Source organism: Puntigrus tetrazona, chromosome 20 (assembly GCF_018831695.1).
Source record: "Puntigrus tetrazona isolate hp1 chromosome 20, ASM1883169v1, whole genome shotgun sequence".
Classification (NCBI taxonomy): domain Eukaryota; kingdom Metazoa; phylum Chordata; class Actinopteri; order Cypriniformes; family Cyprinidae; genus Puntigrus; species Puntigrus tetrazona.
In genome coordinates, this window is record NC_056718.1 from 11,802,284 (window position 1) to 11,823,749 (window position 21,466).

General features: G+C 39.4%; 2 protein-coding genes and 1 long non-coding RNA gene across 6 annotated transcripts; 2 read left to right on the plus strand and 1 right to left on the minus strand.

Annotated features, from left to right (window-relative positions):
* Positions 1 to 12: 12 nt before the first annotated feature.
* Positions 13 to 2,206, plus strand: si:dkey-90m5.4 (leucine-rich alpha-2-glycoprotein). The gene is made up of 3 exons (XM_043219027.1): positions 13 to 318; positions 536 to 877; positions 1,424 to 2,206. The coding sequence occupies exons 2-3, from the start codon at positions 544 to 546 to the stop codon at positions 2,062 to 2,064; spliced, it is 975 nt and encodes a 324-aa protein (XP_043074962.1). The 5' UTR covers positions 13 to 318; positions 536 to 543; the 3' UTR covers positions 2,065 to 2,206.
* A 184-nt stretch (positions 2,207 to 2,390) lies between these two features.
* On the minus strand, positions 2,391 to 20,552 carry slain2 (SLAIN motif family, member 2). 4 transcript variants are annotated; one of them, XM_043219022.1, is made up of 10 exons: positions 19,727 to 20,552; positions 16,660 to 16,802; positions 9,832 to 10,002; positions 9,285 to 9,455; positions 8,773 to 9,114; positions 8,536 to 8,676; positions 5,872 to 5,952; positions 4,963 to 5,001; positions 4,121 to 4,328; positions 2,391 to 4,035 (listed from the first exon to the last, which is right to left on the minus strand). In XM_043219022.1, exons 1-10 carry the CDS (start codon positions 20,194 to 20,196, stop codon positions 3,969 to 3,971), a joined length of 1,833 nt encoding a protein of 610 aa, XP_043074957.1. In that variant the 5' UTR covers positions 20,197 to 20,552; the 3' UTR covers positions 2,391 to 3,968. The 4 variants fall into 4 exon arrangements, with proteins under 4 accessions (XP_043074957.1, XP_043074959.1, XP_043074958.1 ...); XM_043219024.1 differs by lacking the exon at positions 5,872 to 5,952 and having other exon boundaries at positions 19,727 to 20,549; XM_043219023.1 differs by lacking the exon at positions 4,963 to 5,001 and having other exon boundaries at positions 19,727 to 20,542.
* On the plus strand, positions 10,014 to 15,182 carry LOC122324526. The gene is made up of 2 exons (XR_006247192.1): positions 10,014 to 13,781; positions 14,730 to 15,182. It is a non-coding gene; the product is annotated as an uncharacterized LOC122324526 (long non-coding RNA).
* Positions 20,553 to 21,466: the final 914 nt, after the last annotated feature.

The following is a 21,466-nucleotide window of genomic DNA, read 5'->3' on the forward strand; positions in this document are numbered from 1 at the left end:
ATTTCACAGATTCACGCGCAGATTGTACGTTTTAAACCCCAACGCTCAGGCCTGTTTTTCGCTTTTTGCCTGCGTGAGATCCTGTACTTCGGTTGTTTGAAAAAATTGTTTTTGACCAAGTGTGTACTTTCACCCTCAGTCCTGGCCAGAGACGTGCTGTTCTCAATATTTACACAAGTGACGGGGTTTCTCTGGACCGTCCTGTTTTCCTGTAAGCAGTGCTGGAGTCACACACAGACCATCTCTGTCAGGAGATATAACTGAAGGGAATGAGCAGATTCTCGGATTAACTGAACATCCAAACAGTCGAACTCGTAGGTAAGATATCGCTTTATCGCTGTTTTACCATTTTTGACAATCATCTCCAGTAAGTGAACTAACTAGCGTTACATTTCTAAGTATGAAGCAGTAGCCTAGTCGCAGGCTATTTTTGTTACGAGTGGAAAAAAAAAACAAGGACGCTTTATGCTATGAATACACGAGCATTTTCTGCGAGAGAGAGAAAAAAATAAATAAAGTTTTAAATCTTTTGAAGCGGTGAAGATGAATTCCTGGCTCGTGCGCGCGCTCGCGGTGACGGTCGTCTTCTGTTGCCGTGACGCCCTCTCGTGTCCGAAGCGATGCACGTGCCACTTCAGCGCCAAAACAACCGAGGTGGTGTGTCCGGACGCCGGCCTCTCGCGTTTTCCTGGAGACGGCCTTCCAGGCAACACCACCTCCCTGACCGTCCAGTTCACCAACCTGAGCGTGCTGACCTCTCAACACTTGACGGCCATCCCGCTTCTGGAGGAGTTACACCTGCCCGGAAACAAGCTGAGCAGTTTACCAGCAGATCTCCTGAAGGGCCTCAACTACCTGCACACTATAGACCTCACAGGTGCGTGCGTGTGTGTGTGTGTGTGTGTGTGTGTGTGTGTGTGTGTGTGTGTGTGTGTGTGTGTTTGTGAACATGTCAAAACGTTAAGCTTCTCCGTGTGTTTTGTAGCTGTGTTCGTCCGTGTGAGAGGAAACTAAAACTCGTTAAAATGCGACATTTTTTTGAGCTCGTCTTTATCACGCAATTATTCGGACAACGAATATCGTTTCGACGCTCTTTCACGTGGCGTGAAATATTTAAAAAGCGGATTGCGGGGAAATAAAATCAAAAATTGCTCCTAAACAACGTCACGTGACGTATATTTGCACAAAGAGTCATCCAGTGTCTGTTAGTTTGAAATATCGTTAAAAGTAGTAAATGTAGTTTTAATATATTACCCAGATGCCTCAATTGAAAGTAATAAATATCCAAATTCTTTCAAAATATCTGAAAATCGGTTGGAGGCCATTTTCTCAATGACTAGTGAAAGCCAAAACTGCACTGAAATGATTCAGCAGGCCTAGTATTTATGTATTGCTTTCTAACTCTTGTCCAAACTCTGCTTAGATAATGAACTGCGGGAGCTACCTGCATATGTTTTCCATCATGCTCCGCTTCTCAACCTGGTTTTGAAGGACAACCGCATCTCCAGCATCCACCCGGACTGGTTGCCCGGCAACAGCAATATCACTTGGTTGGATTTGTCCGGAAACCATTTGATGAAATGCCCAATGCCCCAACTCCAAAGTCTGAGTCAGCTAAAGGTTCTGCACCTCTCGCAAAACAAACTCGAGGAGCTTTGCTTTGACGCTCACCCTGCTCTAGAGAGGCTTCATTTAGACCAGAACAAAATCCGGTCCCTGGATGCAAAAGCCTTTAGCCTCTCTGGTAACCTGACTCACGTCTTCTTGCAGAAAAATAGGTTAGAGAGTGTCCCGCCAGCTGTATTCCAGGGGCTCAAGCGCTTGGAGTACGTCGATCTCAGTGACAACAAGCTGCAGTTTTTGTCCCCTGGCACATTAGACATTAATACCAGTTGGGTGGAGTTGACCTTTAACCCTTGGCATTGCGATGCTAAAATAGAGTACCTGTGGAGAAAACTGACCATGGAGTCCCTTCAGTCCGAGCCCAAATGTACTGCTCCAGAAAATCTGAAAGATCGTGTCATCGCAACACTCACCCGCAAAGAAATGGGCCTGCCGGAGTAAAAGAAACAATATGATCTGGAAGAGAAATAGATGAAAATAAACAAAAGCAAAACGAGAACTTTTATCACATCATAATAGATCTTTAAAATGGATTATGTGAATGCTTGCAATCTGCATTGCAAATAAAGATTTATTAATTTTTCTCTTTTTATACATTCTTTAAAAATTACTCTTTAAAAAAAACTTTCCAACACGTACATTATCGCTTATATATAATAAACTGTCTATGAATCAACAGAAAAAAATGCTATTAAATATCTTCTGACACTTTTTTTTTTTTTTTGGCACGTCAATAAATTCTGGACAAATGAGCAACAGACCACACAGCTTTTTTCAGCTTTTATTTGAAATGATTCAACGCGGGGGAAACCGAGCATCATGTTTGTGGAGATATAAAAGTCTTTACCAAAAAAAACAATCCACAAAATGTTTATATGCCATGTATTCATGACCATACTAGGCTCAAGCATCCCACTAACTCTATATCTCAGCACACGGAGGCATCTCACCGTTTAATAAATAAGCCTCTTATCAGCGCATAGTATTTGTCATAAATATCAAGGGGCTTTTATAACATATCTTTGTTACAAAAAAGCAAATATAAATGTTATCAAAGCAATTACAAAAAATCAAACAAAACTTGAGCAAGAAATGCAAAGAACCCTGAAGTAAATAATATTGGCAAAAAAAAAATCAATTGGCACAAACAAACTAAAAAAAACAAAAAACATTTGTAGCAATCACAGAAATTCATAAATTATAGGCACTCATTTTTAAACGAACTTGCGCAGTCTCGATAGTATGCTTGTGTGCATCTAGATATCATCTCCATACGTTCAAGTGGCACTCCTATTCAATTGCCATTTTGTTTTCTTGCCCTTTTATCAAATATTTCACTGAGAATGACGACAAATAACATGACCTGGAAATTCCCAAAATTAGTACAGAAGCACTACACTTCACCCACACAACCACAATCTTTTTATGACCTTTGCCACCGAGACATCGATCGATGAACAACGTTTGACGATACAACAGTTCACCTCATGAAGTCTCAGGCGTTTATATTCAATGAATTTCCCAATTTCCAGTTGGGACATACAAACACGATCCATGAAATTTGACACAAACTTTTCACCGATTCGTGTCTCGTTGATTTGTGTCGTCTTTTAAAATAAGCGAAAGCATCAATCCTGCTGCGTATCTGAGGGCTCAAACTACATACACTTGTTCAAAGACTGAAATGCATCCATTATTTGGACATTTAAAATGCTTTGGAAACATAGCTTTGCAGTTGAGGTTTAACAATGACATTCAGAAATAAAAAGCCCAAAAATAAAGATTAGTAAACATATATATTTAAAAAGACCAAATACTGTATGAATACTCTTTGAAAGTAATATTTTAAATAATGATTTCAAATAAATAAGAGATCACATAGATATGAAAGACATTCTGACAGAATGCAGTTGCCATGTGGACTCTTTGTCTCCGTACAAACCTTTCCCACTCCAGCCAAAGGTTAAGGTCAATTTGTATGTGCTCACTAGGGATCCCCACTAATGCTGTTACAGAGGAAACAAGTTACTTGATGTTCTTCTATAGTGGGTTTTGAGGGCATTTGCAAGCAGGATTGTGGATTTGGAGCCATTTGTAGTACAGGTGCTGTTTGGTAGGTGAGGGCGAATCCCAGTCTTTTTATTTTTGTTCTTTGGCATTCTGTGGCGTTCAGTCTGCCTTCCACATCTATCCTGCTGGGATGAGAACTCTGCAACATTAACTGAGGACAGAATCGTTTGTTTGGAAGAATGGGTCTCTTTATTTGTGGGGGTTAAAGACGTATCTCTATAAAGTGCCAGGTTGAACTGAAAGCCCGTTTTGTGCTGCTGGTTTTCTGGGCACGCTCAGTAGCAGCCCTCTCTCCAGCTCTCGTCTCTGATACCACTGTATGTCCTCGGAGCTGGCAGAGACCTGTGAAGCAGAGAACAAGCTCAGTATGTTCTCCACCAGGTTATGATGCGTTTATAGTGGTGAAAAGCTTTTAAAAAAATATTACCTGCGCACAGGCTGGACCAGTTTGCTGCGAGGCACTGGTAAACCTCCTCCAGCATTGGTGGCGGGGCGTGGCAGGCCGCTGCGGGGCGGGGCCATAGAGCGTGTGGGCGTGGCTGTGCCTGAACCATGATTAGACATGACCTTCATGGGCTGACGGAGAGCCAAGGGAGACGGGGCGGCAGGAGTCCGCAATTTACTGGAAGAGGGCACTGGAATAAACAAACAAACAAAAAAGTAGAATGATAAGTATTAGGAAAAAAGGAATAAAGGCAACAGATGAAATGTAAAGAAATACTGGATATTTCAGAAAAAGATAAAACATTATAGACTGAATAAAAGACAGTGCTTCTATTCAGTAGTTTATCTTCTATCTATATACTACCCGATACAAGCAATTCATGGGACTACACAGTCATGAGTTAAATGGGAATGGGATTAAAATGAAAAAAGATGGATGCAACCTTAAAAAACCCCAAAAGAATGCAGTTAAATAGATAACTAATTCATAAAGCTACACATTAAACATCACCACGATTAAATAAACACGCTCCTATGGAACACTCAAGAGGAGCGTTTTCCACATTCACAGTACAGTACTAGCATTAATGACATTCAACATAAAGCTGATAGAAAATAAGATACAGTAAGAATGGATTGATGGATTTAAACAGCCTTGATCAACTAGTGTTCACAAACATTTTCAGAAATACTACTTATACAGATGTCTCCTTGTTGCAAAACACAATCACAGCACAAACACGATCTACCATTCACACACACTTGCACAACATAAAATATTACAGCACTAAGAAAAGCTGCATCATCGTCAGTGTATATACTCACTGAAATCTGTTTCCTCTCCAAAGCAACACGAGAGAGGAACTAGGTAAAGATGGAAAAGAGAAGGTTGGGTTTGTATCCGCTCCAAAACTGTGGAATTGCTCAGGACTCGCACCATCATTTGCTACTTTTTAAAGTGCAAGTGTGACTGACACATTTTATTTAATGCAACCAAAGTGCATTAAATAAATAACTGGAATTAGACAGATGGCTTTAAAGACTACTGGAACATTTGGATAGGTGACAATGTTTAAGCAGTTCCATTATAATAATGAAAGTACAAAAAGACTTGACACAATTGTACCAAAAGGGGGAAGACCAACAGCAACCTACAGCATCACCCTATAACACTGTAAAGAAACAGCAATCACAGGTCTACTATCCTTAAAAGCCTCTCCAAATCAATCACGCACGAATATTTGTACTCAACACTATGAGATGACGTTTACTACTGAGGATCGACAAACGTTGCCTTTTTAAGGTCAATAAATATTAGTGACCAATAACCAACAGACCCATTTTTAATTAGTTTGACTCAATAGCTAAATGAACAGACTACAAACAATAAAATGATTAATATAATTATCCATATGGAAAATTATACATTCGTAATAGTGGTTTAATTCTGCATTTTAAGTGTAACTGCTTTTCAGAACTAAAAATCCCATTCACATAACCTTTCCCAAACCTACCAGGTTGGTATGTAAAAAGTAAAAAACAAAAAAACTGGACATTTACCGTTGAGCTCAATTTTGAACCTTAACCCAGATCCCTGTTTTCAAGAAGACACCAGGTCTTTTTATCTGAGGTCAGAAAACAGCTTCCACACCAAACAAACAGTACTCTAACAATGGATCCAGAAAATACTTCCAGGACTATCTGGTGTCATGACCGACCTTCTCAGTGCATTACCTCGTAGAGACGTAGGGCTCTGGAGTCTCTCTTTTGGTTTTGGCGAGGAGCGAGCAGGTGCGGACAGCCTTTGTTGTGATGCTGAGGTGAGAGACAAGTAGACATTATGTTTTGATTCGGGCTAATCTGAGCTCAGCAGTCCACCTGCACCTGCAGGCACTTGACCTCCAACCAGAACTGATCCAAAATCAGCTTTAATCAAAAAGTTTAGGCGATGTCAAGGCAAAGACAGCCAGCTAGGGTCAGGTTTAATTCAAGGCAGAGTCATTCCATGCATGGGAGAGACAGAAGACCACTTCTAACCAGCCACCAGAGGGCACCACAGCCAAAAGAAAAAAGAAACCCAGGGTGAAGAACAGGCAGGAGGCAGCACTAAGCCAAGAGTGAATCCAACCACATCCAGACAACCAGCACCTCAGCCAAAAACAAAGGGTGTGAGGAAGAAACAAAGGCGGAGAGAAGGAAAGAGGCAGAACATGCTGGGCAGGAAGGACAGAAATAAAACTAGACTGTCCATATTTCCAAATGAGAGGGAGAAGCCTGAAATACTAACTACATTCAATTATTTTAAATTACTTAGCGCAGACATGAGCTTGCTTGTTTAATAGATGGTCACTGAAATAACTTTAAAATATTTCATTAAAAGGATTACAGAGTGACTTGATCAGATTAACTGTACATTGACAGAGAGATATCTGGCCTTTGTTGACCTCACATGGATAAAATGATTCAGCGTGCCGTCATAGATGGTATTTTTTTATTTTCCATGGGTGTCACTGTTTTTAAAAGTGGTGAGGCCAGCTGGAGCTTTTCACTCTTCGTGCTAGTTGTGATGTCATCAAATTATACATGGGTCAGTTCATGAATATTAATTAGGTTTACACACCAAAACATGAGCAATCTATTTTAACAAATTATTATTTTCAAAAAATGCAATTCTAAGGCGCCATAAATGCAATCCAATAACCTTATATATACACTAGTCAACATTTGAAGTGGATCAAAACCCTTCAAATTTGTCTGAAACCTGAAACCTAAAACCAAAATGTGTTTTTGTCTTAGGACGATTTTGATTGACAATTACGATCCACTTCAAATGTTGACTACTATATATTACAAGGCCCCTATTATGCCATTTTCAATATTGCCTTCCATGCAGTGTGTAGTTTTAACGGTTTATGAATGTAAACAATCTACAAAGTTGTAAAATCGAAAGTGCACTACTGAAAGTTATTGTCTCTTAAAATAAATAATCGACTCGGACTGGGCCATCTGACCAATCTGAGCAAAGTATGATCACCGAAGGGAGGGGTTTAGAGAGACTAAATCTTAAAACTGCTTTGACCTAATCATTTTAGAATCGCTAGAAAATTAGGTGATTTTAAGTGTTTTTTCACCGCGCATGCATATAAAACTATTGTAGGAGATTCTCAAAATGATACTAGGAGACTTAAAAAACCTGTAATTGCTCTTAAGCACATGAAGTCTAACAAAGTTATATTTTTTGTTGTTCAGTGATATTCAGTTAAAATGGTGTCTTAGTATAATTGCACATATGGGGAATTTAGATTCCTCATAACAATTTTGCATTGGATTCAAGTTGGGCACACAAATTCACTGCACTACCTGCTTGCTGCTTGTTTTAATAGTGACTTCTGTGGTTTCCATACATCATAGAGAATAGAAAACAAACTCTTTTGTCTGAAATTAATTAATGAGATTTCCTGCAACCACACTGTATATATGTGCAGTATGCGTCGAGTCACTACCCTGCACTGTCAATGTTCAGTGGTTTTGATTTACTAAAAAGAACTGACTAATAAGAATCATTCACTTGGGAATCAGATTTTAGCCCTCAGTGTTGGCAACTCTGCTATGTCAGCATTACCAACAGAATGCATATGTTAAAATTAGGAAGGGTTTTGAAAAACCTTTTGGGTAATGAGCACTTAACATAATAAAATTATAACACCGGATCACTATGCTACATAACATTTACAATGTTATATATTATGACAAATCAAAGCACCTGCTCAAGAATTGAAGATGCTTCCTAAAAAATGCAAAAGCTATAAATGACACTTTTTTTCTCCTTCCAGTAGAATATTAAATGTGTTTGATCCCACGGGTGTAATGGAATATGATTACTATAATCTCAAACGTTTAATCCAACAAATGAAACGACAAACTTCAGTGTTCCTTGTCACATTAAACGCACCTTTAAAATCAATCGTCCAAAGAGTTCCCTAAACCATTAAAAATCACCCCTGAATAACAATTTACTTTGTTTGAAAGTCAGTCAGGCTTTTAGAGGAAATGCCAAGATGCCAATAAAATGCGATCTAAGAGAAAATGTAAGAAGATCAAAGAGCCTCATCCAGCAAGCCAAGACACCAGCAGTGCAGTTAAGAGCACAGCATGAACGTGTGTCAGAAGCACAGAATCCATAACCAAAAAGTGCACAGTCATAAATGTCAAATGATACCATACATCAAGATAACATTCATGATAAATTTCACGTCAAGGAATGCAATGAAGTCTTTCTGCGTGGAGAGTTTGAGTGAGATTGTGTGTTTGTGCTGTATAATGGCACTTGATAGTTCTGCACGTGTTGATTGGCTGATTTGTGTGCATGCATGCACTCTGACGTGTCTGGACACTCACTGGCAGACTGACTCTGGTGTCTGGGTGATCCTCCGTTTGGCACTTGCAGGTTTGACTCACAGCTCCTGCTGTTTTTGACCGGCTCTGCAGTCGGTCCAGAGCTAGATCGTGTGAGGTTAGGTAGACTCCGTCTCAGCTTCTCTGCACACCAAAACAAAAATGACCAAGAAACCCACATTTAAACTAACATCGTTTTGAATAGTAGTACAAGTAAAAAGTGAGTGGAAGAAGATCTACCTTCGTTCTTAATGGCATTGGTCTGCGTATCGTGGCCTTGCAGAGAGTGGCGGGGCTGCTGAAGGCGGCTGATGATTGGTTGGGGAGATCCACGGCTGTACTCTAAAGAGCGGGCGGGTGAGCGGGATCTGGGCGAGTTCCTGGGGGAGACGCGGGGCGAGTGCCGAGGGGAGGGGCTGAAGCGGTTGACAGGTGTGTGGTAGGAATGGTGGACCGCCTCCTCATCATCGTCCAGGCTCTGTGCATCCAGCTCCTGGTCACTCAGAGTTCCCCGTCGCAGCGACTGACACGATGAACCAGAGCTACGACGTGACGCTGTCGCAGCATATTCTTGCCTTAAGCCTAAAGGAGGGAAACCGAGATGCATTTGAGTTTAAAATCTCACAACTGATCCATTTAGCCATTTTTATTTAGATTTAAGATGATCATCCATTTGATCAGCGTGATAGCTAAAAGGTACCACATACAAAAAGACAAGATGCAACACCGGTTAGAGAAGAGACATCACTTACTCTCTTCCTGCATGCGGGCGAGTATCTGCACATCGGTGACGTCATTGAGTTTATATGTGGTCGATGAACCGACAGAGTCTTCGTCCATCTCTGATGTGCTTAGCTCACTGTCTACTGATGACTGCGGGCTCACTGCCTGTGCGTTTCTGTCAGCTGATCCACGCTGGTGACCTACACGCACGCACGACAAGTGAATATACACCAAACACACACCAAAATAAAAACAAGATTGTTTCTATATAGTTATACATTGGAAGGCGCTGGCTATTTTAGAAATCAAATACTAGCCTGCTACTTATCGCATAATGGACAGCGTAAACTAATCAGAGGTTACATTAAATATATAATCTATATAAAATTAGAAGAAATTTTTATACACAATTAACAAATATGCTTTCATGATTAATAACATGTTACCTATAAAAACAACTTCTCCTGTCTGCAAATTAATAAACAACAGCCTCACACTTGTGACATGTTTCTTTGTAGCATGTAATAAATTCCTTGACTAGTTCCTGCTCCACAATTAGAGTACATAGACGTTTACCTGCGCTGCCAGGCAGAACGAGCTGCTTGACGATAGGCACTCTAGATGGAGTGGAGGACGGGGAGTTAAAGCCACTGCTGTAAGGACTGTTTGCTGTGTTTGTGCTGTATGGGCTTCCGTAGCCCACTTGAGGACTGTAGGAATTGTTGTAAAGACTCCTCCGCTTGTTTGCTGCAAAAAAAATTAAAAATATTGAGGGCATTAAAGAGCGTCTTGTTGAATGTGAAGTGAAAGCATATTATGGTCTCTTTCTTATGTTGGTAGTTTAAACAAATGCCATTTATTTAGGAGGAAAACATTTCAGACAGCACCAGCTGTTATCATTAGCAGAAATAAATAGGCCTCTTATATGACATACTTAAAAACACAAATGCAACAGAAGGTCATATCCCAACCCCCCTCAAGTACACTTCACAGATGCCATTTTAATGCATGCATGTTTATGGAGACATACACAATACGGTTTACAGCCTATTAGGCATCTCAGAGAGTCAATTTAAGCATACGGCATGGACAAGTCTAATACAGAGCGACATTCTCAGTCTTAGTGGAGTGCTTTTGATTGAATACAAAGCAGCCTATTCACAGACTAAGAGTACAAAGACGCATATGCACACCCACAAGAACCTTACTCAGTCATTTAGTGGATGACAACGCCATTAACATCCAGTCAACCCTCTCTCTTACACACAGACTCAATGTAGGCATTGTAGAGCAATGCAGCACTGTGAATGTGCAGTTGTCTATGATTCAGTCACAAGGTTAAACTCTTAGTTCGACTGCAGCAGGGAGAATGTATCGCTATTAAAGCTCTTGGCAATACCGACGGCTAGAGAATCTGAAGACCATTAGTTGAATATCGGCCAAGAAAGAGACTGTACTGTGTCTCTGAAGAGCAGAGCATAAAATAGAAGCCACTTCAGCTGCTCTCCCTGTGGATATACTCTCACATGATCGCTCGTTGCTCGATCCTGTGTGTGTACGTATGTTTGGGCTGGAAAATTCTTAAATAAAAGGACATGCAAACAAATAATTAAATGTTACAGTAATATACAGTTTTATTTGAATAAAATTACACTTTATTTGATTAGTGAACTAGAAATAGTGCAGCATTTTTCTTCATCACGGTGTTAAATACGGGACCTTTTTCACGTTTGAGGGTTTCTCAGCAGCAAAGTGTCGGTATAGTCGGATTAACTTGAACAATGAATGGGAGAGTGCTTTCCGATTTGCTCAGTTAGCAAAAGAAACACTCTACAATAGTGTTTTCATGACTTTCAGTAAAAGGAAAAAAAAATTAAGAAACTGATAACGGTAGTCAGAAGAGTGAACAATATCAAATTTACCAAATTTGAGATTTTGTAGTCCGAGACCTGAAAACATATTATATTGCTTAGTCTTAAAGAAACCTAATGTAAAAAATTATTATCTATATTCATTATGTTGTGACTGCAACACAACCATCTTGAAAATACTGTAATATTGCTCAGCCTTGTGTGTGTGTGTGTGTGTGTGTGTGCGTATGTGCAGCTGGACACTCAAGAGGTCATTAAAGCACATTTCCCCAGACCTCCTACTCTTTCCTGCCCTCTTTCCACGGATCCATCTTCTCTCTCTCTCTATGTCTCCTGTCTAATGACTCTCTCTCTCTACATCTGCCATCACTCAGCGTGTGCTTTATTCAGAGAAAATACCAACAACATGCTCTCAGCACTCGCTTCCTTACAGATCAAGCAGTGAACTGCATTAACACCACATCATCAGCCACGCTTACATGCATACATGCACAACGCTTGAGTGCTGGGACATAACAACATCCACAGAGACGCAGGAATGAGTGTGCACTGATGAAGGCTGAGAATGACTGGTCTTGGATATGGGCTGGTTTGGATGACCTCTGACCATTGACTGTTCTGTATTCGGTGTGGATGTGTTAAAAATGAAGCCAAGAGCGAGGACTGCCCTCATTCAGCAGGGACTAAAAGAAATGAGGATTGACACAAAGAGCCTGGATCAGTGATGCTGAGACCGCCGTAAGCCAGTAACACCAGACTGTAAGGACATTACAATCAAGGACATTTACCATCAAGAGTCAACCAGATATGAGGTGGAGGATTGATAATATATTACAACACAGGCATACAAAAGTGTCTAAAATCCATTACCTAAAACGAACTCAGTGTCTTCGAACAGACAAAAATAGATGTGTCCTTAAAACCTAGCCTGAAACAACCTAGTCTCACAACTCAGACTTTTGACTATAGGCTTTAGGTCTGGTCCACATAAAGCTTACATAAATCCTTACCCAGAATGCTGAGACATGTCTAAAAAACAACAGACTTGAAGTCACTCATTTTCTATAGGGAGTAGAACAGGAGCTGCGAACATAGCTGTTCTAGCATTTTCATAGAGGCTTTATAAAAAAAGAAGAAAAGACAAAATATCCAAAAATTCTTACATTTTTTAGAAAAGTCAAATATTGTTTTTTTTTTTTTTTTTTTTTTTTTTTTTAGAAAATGTTATTCTAAGAAACAAGTGAATTGTTGCTTTGAACAAGCAAAAGAGTCTGCCAATGGGGTAAGCAAAAAAACAGAAATGATTTTACTTATCCAATTGGACATTTTTTCTGAAAATAAGACTTTTTTTCATTGTCTAACAAACAACTTGATTTATACATTTTCTAGATATTTTGGCTGGAAACAAGACAAATAATCTACGTTATAAAAGCTTTTTTTTCAGTGCATTTTCTTTTATTGTTTTTACCTTATTGTTATTATTTTAACCTATTGTTTTCGGATGTTAACGGCCAGCTCTGTGCAACTGCCTCTAATAGATGCAAAACACTGTCATTTAAGGAGATGGTACCATCTGAAACTGATGGTACCATAGACTTTTATCTAAAAAAACTTCACCTAAGCCAAAACGGAAATACCCCAAGTCTTTTCCATCTTTCAGCATGTTATTAACTCCATATATGTGGCCAAAGCGATCCAATGGCCATTACATTCCAGTCCATCAGATGGTTTGGCTCATCCGCGCTCTTTCCACCAGAAGCACACCACACTGAGTTCACTAATACTGGATTTGTGTCTCCAACACAGAAAATCCAAGAAAGATGAGAAGGAGAAATGAGGACAGCTAATCTGTCCTAACTCTGGTGACTACATCCATATACTGCAAAAAGACAAGTTAAACCCCTCAGATAATTCTGACACCAAAAAGAGATGCTTTGCTAACTGTGCTTTTTTTTTTTTTTTTTTTTTATCTCTGCCTGGACTAAATAGACAGCAGCGCCCATTACAGGATAAGATACATGGGCTTAAATGCCTAACGACTGTCTGTCAAGCACATTTTGTTCAGCTCGATGGACAGTCCACATTGAAATGAGGTTGCCCGTGAGCCTGTATGAAAGTTGTGTTAGGGGGCAGGGGCGGAAGAGAGAAAGAGAATATATTAGATGTGGGAGAGTCCCGTAGTAATGAAAGATCATCACAGCAACATGGGCTGTTTAAGGACAAACACAGACGCAGGGAGAAAGAAGAGCTCATGACTTCAACAGCAGCACAAAGAGCCAAAGACGACGTGAAAGAGACGAGGATGAAGAAGGAAGCGAAAAAGGCACAATGAATGCAATGATGTTGAAAGTGTAAAGGATAAGTAGGAACTGTCAGATCAGTAGAGGAAATGGGAAAAGGCACAGAAAAAAGGAGAAAGAAGAGAACAAAAAGAAAGATATCAACAGGGAAGCAGAGTGTACTCCAAACAGGATTGCAATAGTGGATTGGATTGCAGGGGCAAGTTGAGGTCGCAGCTAAAGAAAAAGACACGCACAGAGAGAAATGAATGTTGTTCACTCAGGGGAAGAGACTCTCAGCTCTACTAAGTCATAAGGAGGCTGTAAAGACTGTACTGAACTTTGCTGAATCACCACATAACTACAATGTTCAAGGGTATGAAGGAGTACATTCTATTAATACACTTTAGTGTACATTTATCCATTTTTTTTAAGACTTTCTTAAAAGTTAAGGTGTACAAACAATGAATGGTTTTGTGGTTCTCTTAGATAAACTAGACAATCTATTATTAATTAGTTTCTAACAAATAAAATTATACAATGAAATAATTTTGATATTTAGTTATAGAGTTCAATAGATGTTCAGTTACTTTTATCTAACTATTAATGCAAACATTATCTAATTTCAATTACCAAAACTATAATTCTGCACACAACACTATTATCCATTAATACAAAATGTTACTTTTTATAAATAATAAGTTACTACAAAATACCAATTTGGTTCCAAATTAACTAAACTGGCAAACCATTCTGGCATTTTTTTTTTTTATTATTTTCTAATATACTGTTCTAAGGGGAAAAACTACACAAATCAGCAATACAGACAAGCAGACACGTCGATTTGTTATAGAACTGCAAGGTTAAAAATATCCTTTCACTGATATTTATTTATTTTTTACATATGTTCCATTGTCCACATTAATAAACAGATTGCTTTAAATAAGAACAAAAAAAAGCAAACACGGTCTTGTTTTGCCTGCATGTGATCAAGTCCAAATGCTAAGCAAAGCTCGCTCAAGTCTTTCTTTTAAACCTCAGCCTCTCCTTTTGTCCTCATGTCCTGTGAGTTATGTAACCCTGGTTATGACTACAACTTTATGGAACTGTTTGCATTTCTGAGAGAAGCGTAAAGCCCTGGAATGAGTTACCATGGCTAGACAAACAGCCTCACCAAACAGCAGAATGCCCATGCTCTGTTTAAAAACTTTTCCTTTTCACAAAGCTTGCATGTATCTATTGCTGAGTCAGACTCTTCAACCTTCTGGCCGGAATTTGTTAATGTGTGCAAACATGTCCGTCTCTGTTTTACTTTCTCACATAGACGCAGATGTGCTTCACGGGGTAAGTGTTTCCGAAGATGGCAAAAGAGAGGCATAAAAGAAAGGAACAAGCAATAAGAGAGAGACAAAGAAGCCGACAGGTGTGTCCAACAGGATAGAGATTTGACATGCATCCCACACATCTGCACTGGCTCTCTTCACTCTCTTGGCAATGGCTCTAGGGAATTAGCGATGCCTCAGGTAACCTGGAAACCGCAAAACACACCCTACATGCTCAGCACTGGCTGTATGCCACTGACAATGAGTTATACACAGTGGGTTGGTGAATACGCTTCTTTTATTGGGAGTGTTTTGATAAATGACTAACACAGTGAAATTCATCTCACATGTCTTCAGCAAGTTGTTTATAAACTAAATAAATCAATCTGTTGGCTGTAAATGAATTAACTACACAATATGCTGATTCATTAAAAAATCAAAAAAGCCTACAAAATATCATAATTATTAACAATATTTTATTATTGTGGCAGAAAATGCTTTGAATTGACATCCGTAAAATAAATTTTTAACAAGGATGAAATTATCATAAATATTAAAATTAGTAATATTTTGTATTATTATATTGTAATGTTAAATCTTTTTGAGGAAACAGTAATACGGTTTTCTCAGGACTCTTTGCTGAACAAATCCTTTTTAAAATTATAAATACCTTTACTCTTACTTTTGATCAGTTAAATGTGCCCTTTGCTAAATAATACAAAATGATTCCATAAAGAACCTTTAACATCAGAAGAATCTTTATGAAGAAGAATCTTTTACTTTATAAAAGAGAATTTTCAAGAGTGCACCTAGAATTGAATAAAATCTGATTTTCCCCCCTTCATCTTATTTGGGAAGTGTGTGGTTTGCACTGGGATGAGACTATTATGAGTCCATTTAAAACAGTGACATCATACACCCGTCTGCATTGCACAATGACAAGAGTGATTCACACCTGGCCCTGTTCCAAACATGAATCAAACGCAGCCACTGCAGATTGGATCTTTTAATGGAAAACTCTACGATCTATGAACTGGGAGTCATCTGGAACGATTCCCATGTCACTCAAGGTGACTCTGTATGAGATGAGCCAGTCATGATCTTTCAGAGTATCACTCAAAATGACTTTTAAAGATAATCTGGTCTTTTTCTTCCTCCTCAATTAAAAGGAAAATATAAGAGCACATAAATGTGTGATATAACAGTATGTCAGTGGGTGTTGTAAAAGTATCAGTCACATGTCCAGCACGAGCATGGACAGTCAGTTCCCTTTTATAGAGAGCTGCTTCAATTTATGACATGTCACATGGGCATACCTGACTAAAAACGGCAATAGCCTTCCTGACTACGAATAAGACTCGAGCAAAACCTGTCATGACTCTTTGCTACCTATAATTATCAGAGCGATGGATAATACACAGACACAGCCGGATGTACAGATACTCTCCAAAAACAGGGATTCATCCAAGTGAACTGCTAGGCCACATGTTGAAAACACATACACACATGGTGACAGACTGATCTCAGCAAGGAAGTGGGGATGAAAGAGAATCAGAGCCAGAAACGAAGCTCGGTGAATGGGCAGAGGGGAGACGAGAGGAAGAACTGAGAATGAAAAAGTGGAAGTGATAGGTTTGGATAAAATCAGCACAGAGAGAGAGAGAGAATAGAATGGCCAAATAACCCAGACTCAGATTGACATTTTAAACCAGAAATGCCATAAAACAATAATTTATACAATAAATTCTAGATCTTTAAGACCTACTTAATGTAAAAGCATTAAATGAAAAAAGTGTACATATATAACATTCATGCTACAAGGTAAAAAACACACAGCTAAAAATAAAACTAAAATAATTTGTTTTGTAATGGGGCCTTATAATACAACAGTGGAAGATATCACATGAAATGAAAATGAAGTGTGCGTGGTACCTGACATGGTAAGGTCGAGTCTGTGTAAGAGAGAGCGTTTGGCAGACTCCATATCAGGACTGGGGTTATCCAGAGCCTGTCTGCACCACACAATGGGGCTCAATCCTTTCTGCAGAGGGCTGTTCAATTTAGCTTCATACAACCTGCAGAAACACAACTAGAGGTCAGTCACAAGAAACAAACACGCTCTCGTCACATATTACGCACACAAGTGTTTAATCAAGAAACATGCTGAGTGGTGAAGTTTTGAAATGCCGCGATTAACAGAGGCTTATTCAGCACAAGCATGCTTTCCCTTTAAATACGAACTGGCCCACAGGCAAATGACCCATTAAAAACTTTCTGTAATCCTTCAGGTAAGGTATATACTGTACTTTGTAATATTCTGCAGGCAGCTTTGCTTAGTCACTGAGACCTGTATTAATAGGCCCTGGTGCAGAACAGTTCAGGTCAGCTGATCAGAAGCTTGTTTACCACAGGATAAATACATGCCATACGAGAACAGATCAACTCATAAAATGACAGCTGTAGTGGAGAACGCTTATTAATACTGTCATTTAGGTTAGGTAAACTAAATCGATTTTAAACCCCAGTTTTATGAGAAATAATTCTGCGCATTTCTGAATGGACAGCTGTTAAGAAGAGAAACTGAAATAGAGGGTATAAAAGAGGAGGGAACAGGTCTAACAGTACTTCATGAGTCTTGTTTTCTGCTGGCCTCACAGAGGCAGCTGTTGCTCGGGATCACCTGACAGTAACATGTGTGACAAAATGTTTTTTAGTCAACACAAAGAAGAATAATGTATTTAATATGCTGTATTTATTTGATAAAATTCAGTAAAAAATTGTAATATTCTGAATCAGTAATTAGATCAGCAAATTATTTTAATATGTTAAAAAAGCATTTGTTGAAATAGTTGAATTATTAATATTACTTTAAAATGCTAAATATTTTCAAAACTCCCTAAACTTTTGAATGGTGTAAAGTTCAAACCTTGGCACGACGCATCCTGGAGCACATTTCTCACGTCACTGACTGATTTAAAGCTGACACGAACCATTTTGATCAGTCAGACTGGGGTTTATAGACATGGCACAGAACCAGACAGATTTATTTATCAGGACTGATGGCAATGCAGAATTGCCGTATTGGTGACAGAATCCATAAACGCATTATTCAGCTCACAAAAGCACAGATCTGATTTTGAGCGCTGTGCTTTGAATGCCGCTTCACTGATTCAACGTAATTATAAACTCATTATCTTCTTATCTTGGCAGCAGATTTGCTAACAGCATGGCTTGAAATCATTTGTGACCTAAAGCGCCATTAAATCTATGATGAAACGAGCAAACAAAAAAAATGATCTCATCCTTAAAGCGTCATGACTAAGAAGATTAAATCATTTGCGCATCTTTGTTTTTGACGAGTACAGTTTCTGTCCCACCAACTATTTGTAGTGATAAACAGCTGTTAAGCTCCGCTGATCTGCTGGACTCCAGCTGTTGCAGGGATTTCCCAGCATTTTGCAGCCGACGCAAGATATTCCACCAAACGGGCTCCAATGTCTGGATTACAGCATTCTGAGTCTGTGTACATTGACCTAAACCACAGAATCTCACAGACACTGCTTAAAGCAAACACAAACGACGGAATACACACTGACATCAATCCACACAAGATCAAAAACTGAAAATGAAGCTGTCGGGGGACTTGAGGACACGAGACAAGCGTAAGGCAACAAGATAATGTTCATCTTCACAAGCACCTTTTGATTGAAATTGATCAAAAGTGAGATGTTCCAAAAAAACTTCCAACTTTCTATTCATCAAATTATTTATCACAGTTTTCACAAAAATATTAAGCAGCACTACTTTTTTCAACACTATTAAATGCTTAAGCGAATTTAAAGACTTTTGAAGGATTGTGACAGTGAAGGCTGGAGTATTAGCTGCTGAAAAAAAAAATCAGCTTTTCCATGAATTAAAATACTTTAAAATGCAAAACATTTATTTTGAATTGTAATAATATTTCACAATATTTCAGTTTTTACAGCATTTCATGAAATGCACTCTTAGTGGGCAAAGTTGATTTCTTTTTTATTTAATGATCTTTTTTATTTTTTCTTACATACTCCAATGCTTTGAAAGACAATGTAAGTGACCATTTTTTAAACAGTCGTCATTTAAACATTACGTGGAAGATGTTCATCCTGACATTAGTGTACAATTAGCTGGCTCTTATTCTCCCCAAAACTGGTTCTGGACTTTAAACAGGCACCTATCAGCTAGACTGTTTGTCATCAAAGGTTGTTTTATCGCTCCAGGAGGAACTGCTTGTTCGAACATTTTATTCTTTTGCTATTACTCACCAGCAGAAGCACATGCTGATCCAAACTATCATTCCAGTCCACAATATTTTCTCAAATGACTGCACATCTTTGTAATGATATTTCTCCGCATTCTATTCGTTTCTTATTCATGTCCTAAAAACCCTGAATGCCCTATCAAAGTTCATGTCACGTAAAACAAAAGAGCCACACAATGCAGATCATGCAGAAAAGTATGTAGGTCTATTGCAACGAGTCTGCTCGATCATATCTAAGGCCTTATCTAAAAGGAAGTACTTATGCAAATGCATCATTTGTGTGTGATTCTAATGACATCACTGAATCATGACACCATAGCTGTCAATCAGCGGATTTATAAAGGTACTGAAATGAACTGAAGGGCAGACGAGAGGGACCCCACACATCAGAAGCAACTGCAAGGCCGTGGGGCGAATTGAATGCATGCGGTCAGCAAACTGTTGCTCCTAAATACTCAAACGTAAAGCGCTAATAATCCCGAACAGATGTCAGAATTGCAGTCGATGCACTGAATGAACTAACCCCGGCCCTGAGCCAAAGAGTGTAACAATGCATCAAGCGCATTCCTCCAAATACGCGTCATTCTCCGTGGCGTCCGCGCGCACCTGTCAAACACATGAAGGGTGTGTGTGTGTGTGTGTGACGGAGAGGTTATTCCTCTGATCGGGGTTAACACCTTCGCCTCCTGGCAGGTTACTCACCAGCTGTCTTCCTCTTCGTTCAGGCAATCCATGTCCTCCAAATCGAGAATCTCCACCTCGTCCAGCACCGAAGTTTCTCCGTCTTCGATAAAATCCAGCGAATCGTAATAAGACGCGAGGCTCGTGTTCGCGGCTGCACAAGAAGCGCTGTCACTGTCATAACCCCCTCCGTAACTGCTGCCGTGATATGATCGTCTGGGGCTCAGGCGGGAGATCTCCAATACCCCACCGAAGCCCCTCGATCCGCCGAACCCCACCCCAGTGAACCCGGCGAGCGCAGCCGCCGCTCCCGGACAATCATAACCGGCGCTCACAGGTCTGGTGTTCCCCGACAGTCCACCGGAAGAAGAGGAGGAGAGAAGGCTGGATCGGCTCCGGAGCTGCTCGTTCTGCTGTTCGAGTTTCTTCACCAAGTCTTGAAGCTTCCGCACCTCCAAGTCCGCGTTTATGTTTGAGTTGATATCCTCCATGGCGAAAGCAACGATATGTCCGCGCGCCGGTGTCGTGTCCGCTAGATTTGTTTAACTACCGCCAAAGTCGGCAAGTTCGCGAGCCTCCGCCGCAGGGTCTTTAAAGTGAGCGCTGTCAACGCCGCGGCTCGAAAGTTACTAATCTTCTCGTCGTCATCTTGGCCGGGAACTCGTACACACTGTAAGCTCCGTCGCCATCTTTACTGTCCGCCAGTCGCTTACTGGGAAATCTTTGAGAAGCTAGAATTGAGACGTCATCACGTGACTCACGGGGACGAGCACGTTTTTGGGAGCGACCCTTCCCTGGACCAGGAACGCGCACTTTAACTCTGATACCAGCCGTTTTGGTTTGTACACGGTTAAATACTTGTATTTTAATTTTGTTCTTGATTGTTATCGCGGGGATTTTGCACTTTACCTGGATACTTTTGTAACCAACTACTTGTGTTGTTACTAAATTGCATTTATTAGGAAAAACGATGGGGTTTTTTAGACATCGTACAAAGTACCTTGGCGTGTTATTATTGATTGAAGGCTTATAACTGTGCGTCAGGCTAAATTTTAATAGCACTCAAATATTAATCTGAGCTTGTTAAATTAAGCTAAAGAAATACTTGATTTTACATGTACCAAAAGTAATTTTTCTTTTTTATGCCAGTGCTTATTGTCTTATTATTGTTGTAGGTAATACTTGCAATACCTCTGAGGCAACTTGCAATACACTACACCTACTGAATACACTGACTAGCTTGTATTATCTTTGGAATAAATAGTTTTTAGAATGCTAAAAACCTAAAAGATATAGTTGTATATCTTTACAACAGCAACACCTCTGTCTGTGCATTGCTGCTTTAAGTCCAGCACCTATTATGTTTTATTAGGAGACACACAACAGCTCTTCTGTTGCTTTATGGGTAATATTTTCACATACACAATTTAGTAAAATCAGACAATACCATGCATAGTATATAACAAAATAATATCTTCTTTTTATTGAATTGTAAATAAAATTCATATTTGCAGCTGGTCTATGTTTAACAAAATGCTGGGAAAGCACTTTATTTAATACTACAGCAGTGATTACTGATGAACTGAAGTCATGTTTTAGAAAAAATAACTAAATAAATCAGCTGACCTTCAAAGCTGCTGCTATAATGACTATTTTACTTCGAGGGCCTTGATATTAATGTAGAGGAGTGAAAAGTACAATATGTCTTTTAAATGTAGTGAAGTTAAAGTAATATAGAAAAAAAAATTAAATAAAATACAG

What these genes read in the sequence shown, in the direction of transcription:
- si:dkey-90m5.4 (XM_043219027.1), top strand. Translation starts at nt 544, where the DNA reads ATGAATTCCTGGCTCGTGCGCGCGCTCGCGGTGACGGTCGTCTTCTGT. An exon ending in GCACACTATAGACCTCACAG is followed by an intron (nt 878 to 1,423) that starts GTGCGTGCGTGT and finishes AACTCTGCTTAG; the next exon opens with ATAATGAACTGCGGGAGCTA.
- slain2 (XM_043219022.1), bottom strand. Translation starts at nt 20,196, where the DNA reads ATGGAGGATATCAACTCAAACATAAACGCGGACTTGGAGGTGCGGAAG. An exon ending in ACTCGACCTTACCATGTCAG is followed by an intron (nt 10,003 to 16,659) that starts GTACCACGCACA and finishes TTTTTTTTGCAG; the next exon opens with CAAACAAGCGGAGGAGTCTT. An exon ending in CGTTCTGCCTGGCAGCGCAG is followed by an intron (nt 9,456 to 9,831) that starts GTAAACGTCTAT and finishes GCGTGCGTGTAG; the next exon opens with GTCACCAGCGTGGATCAGCT.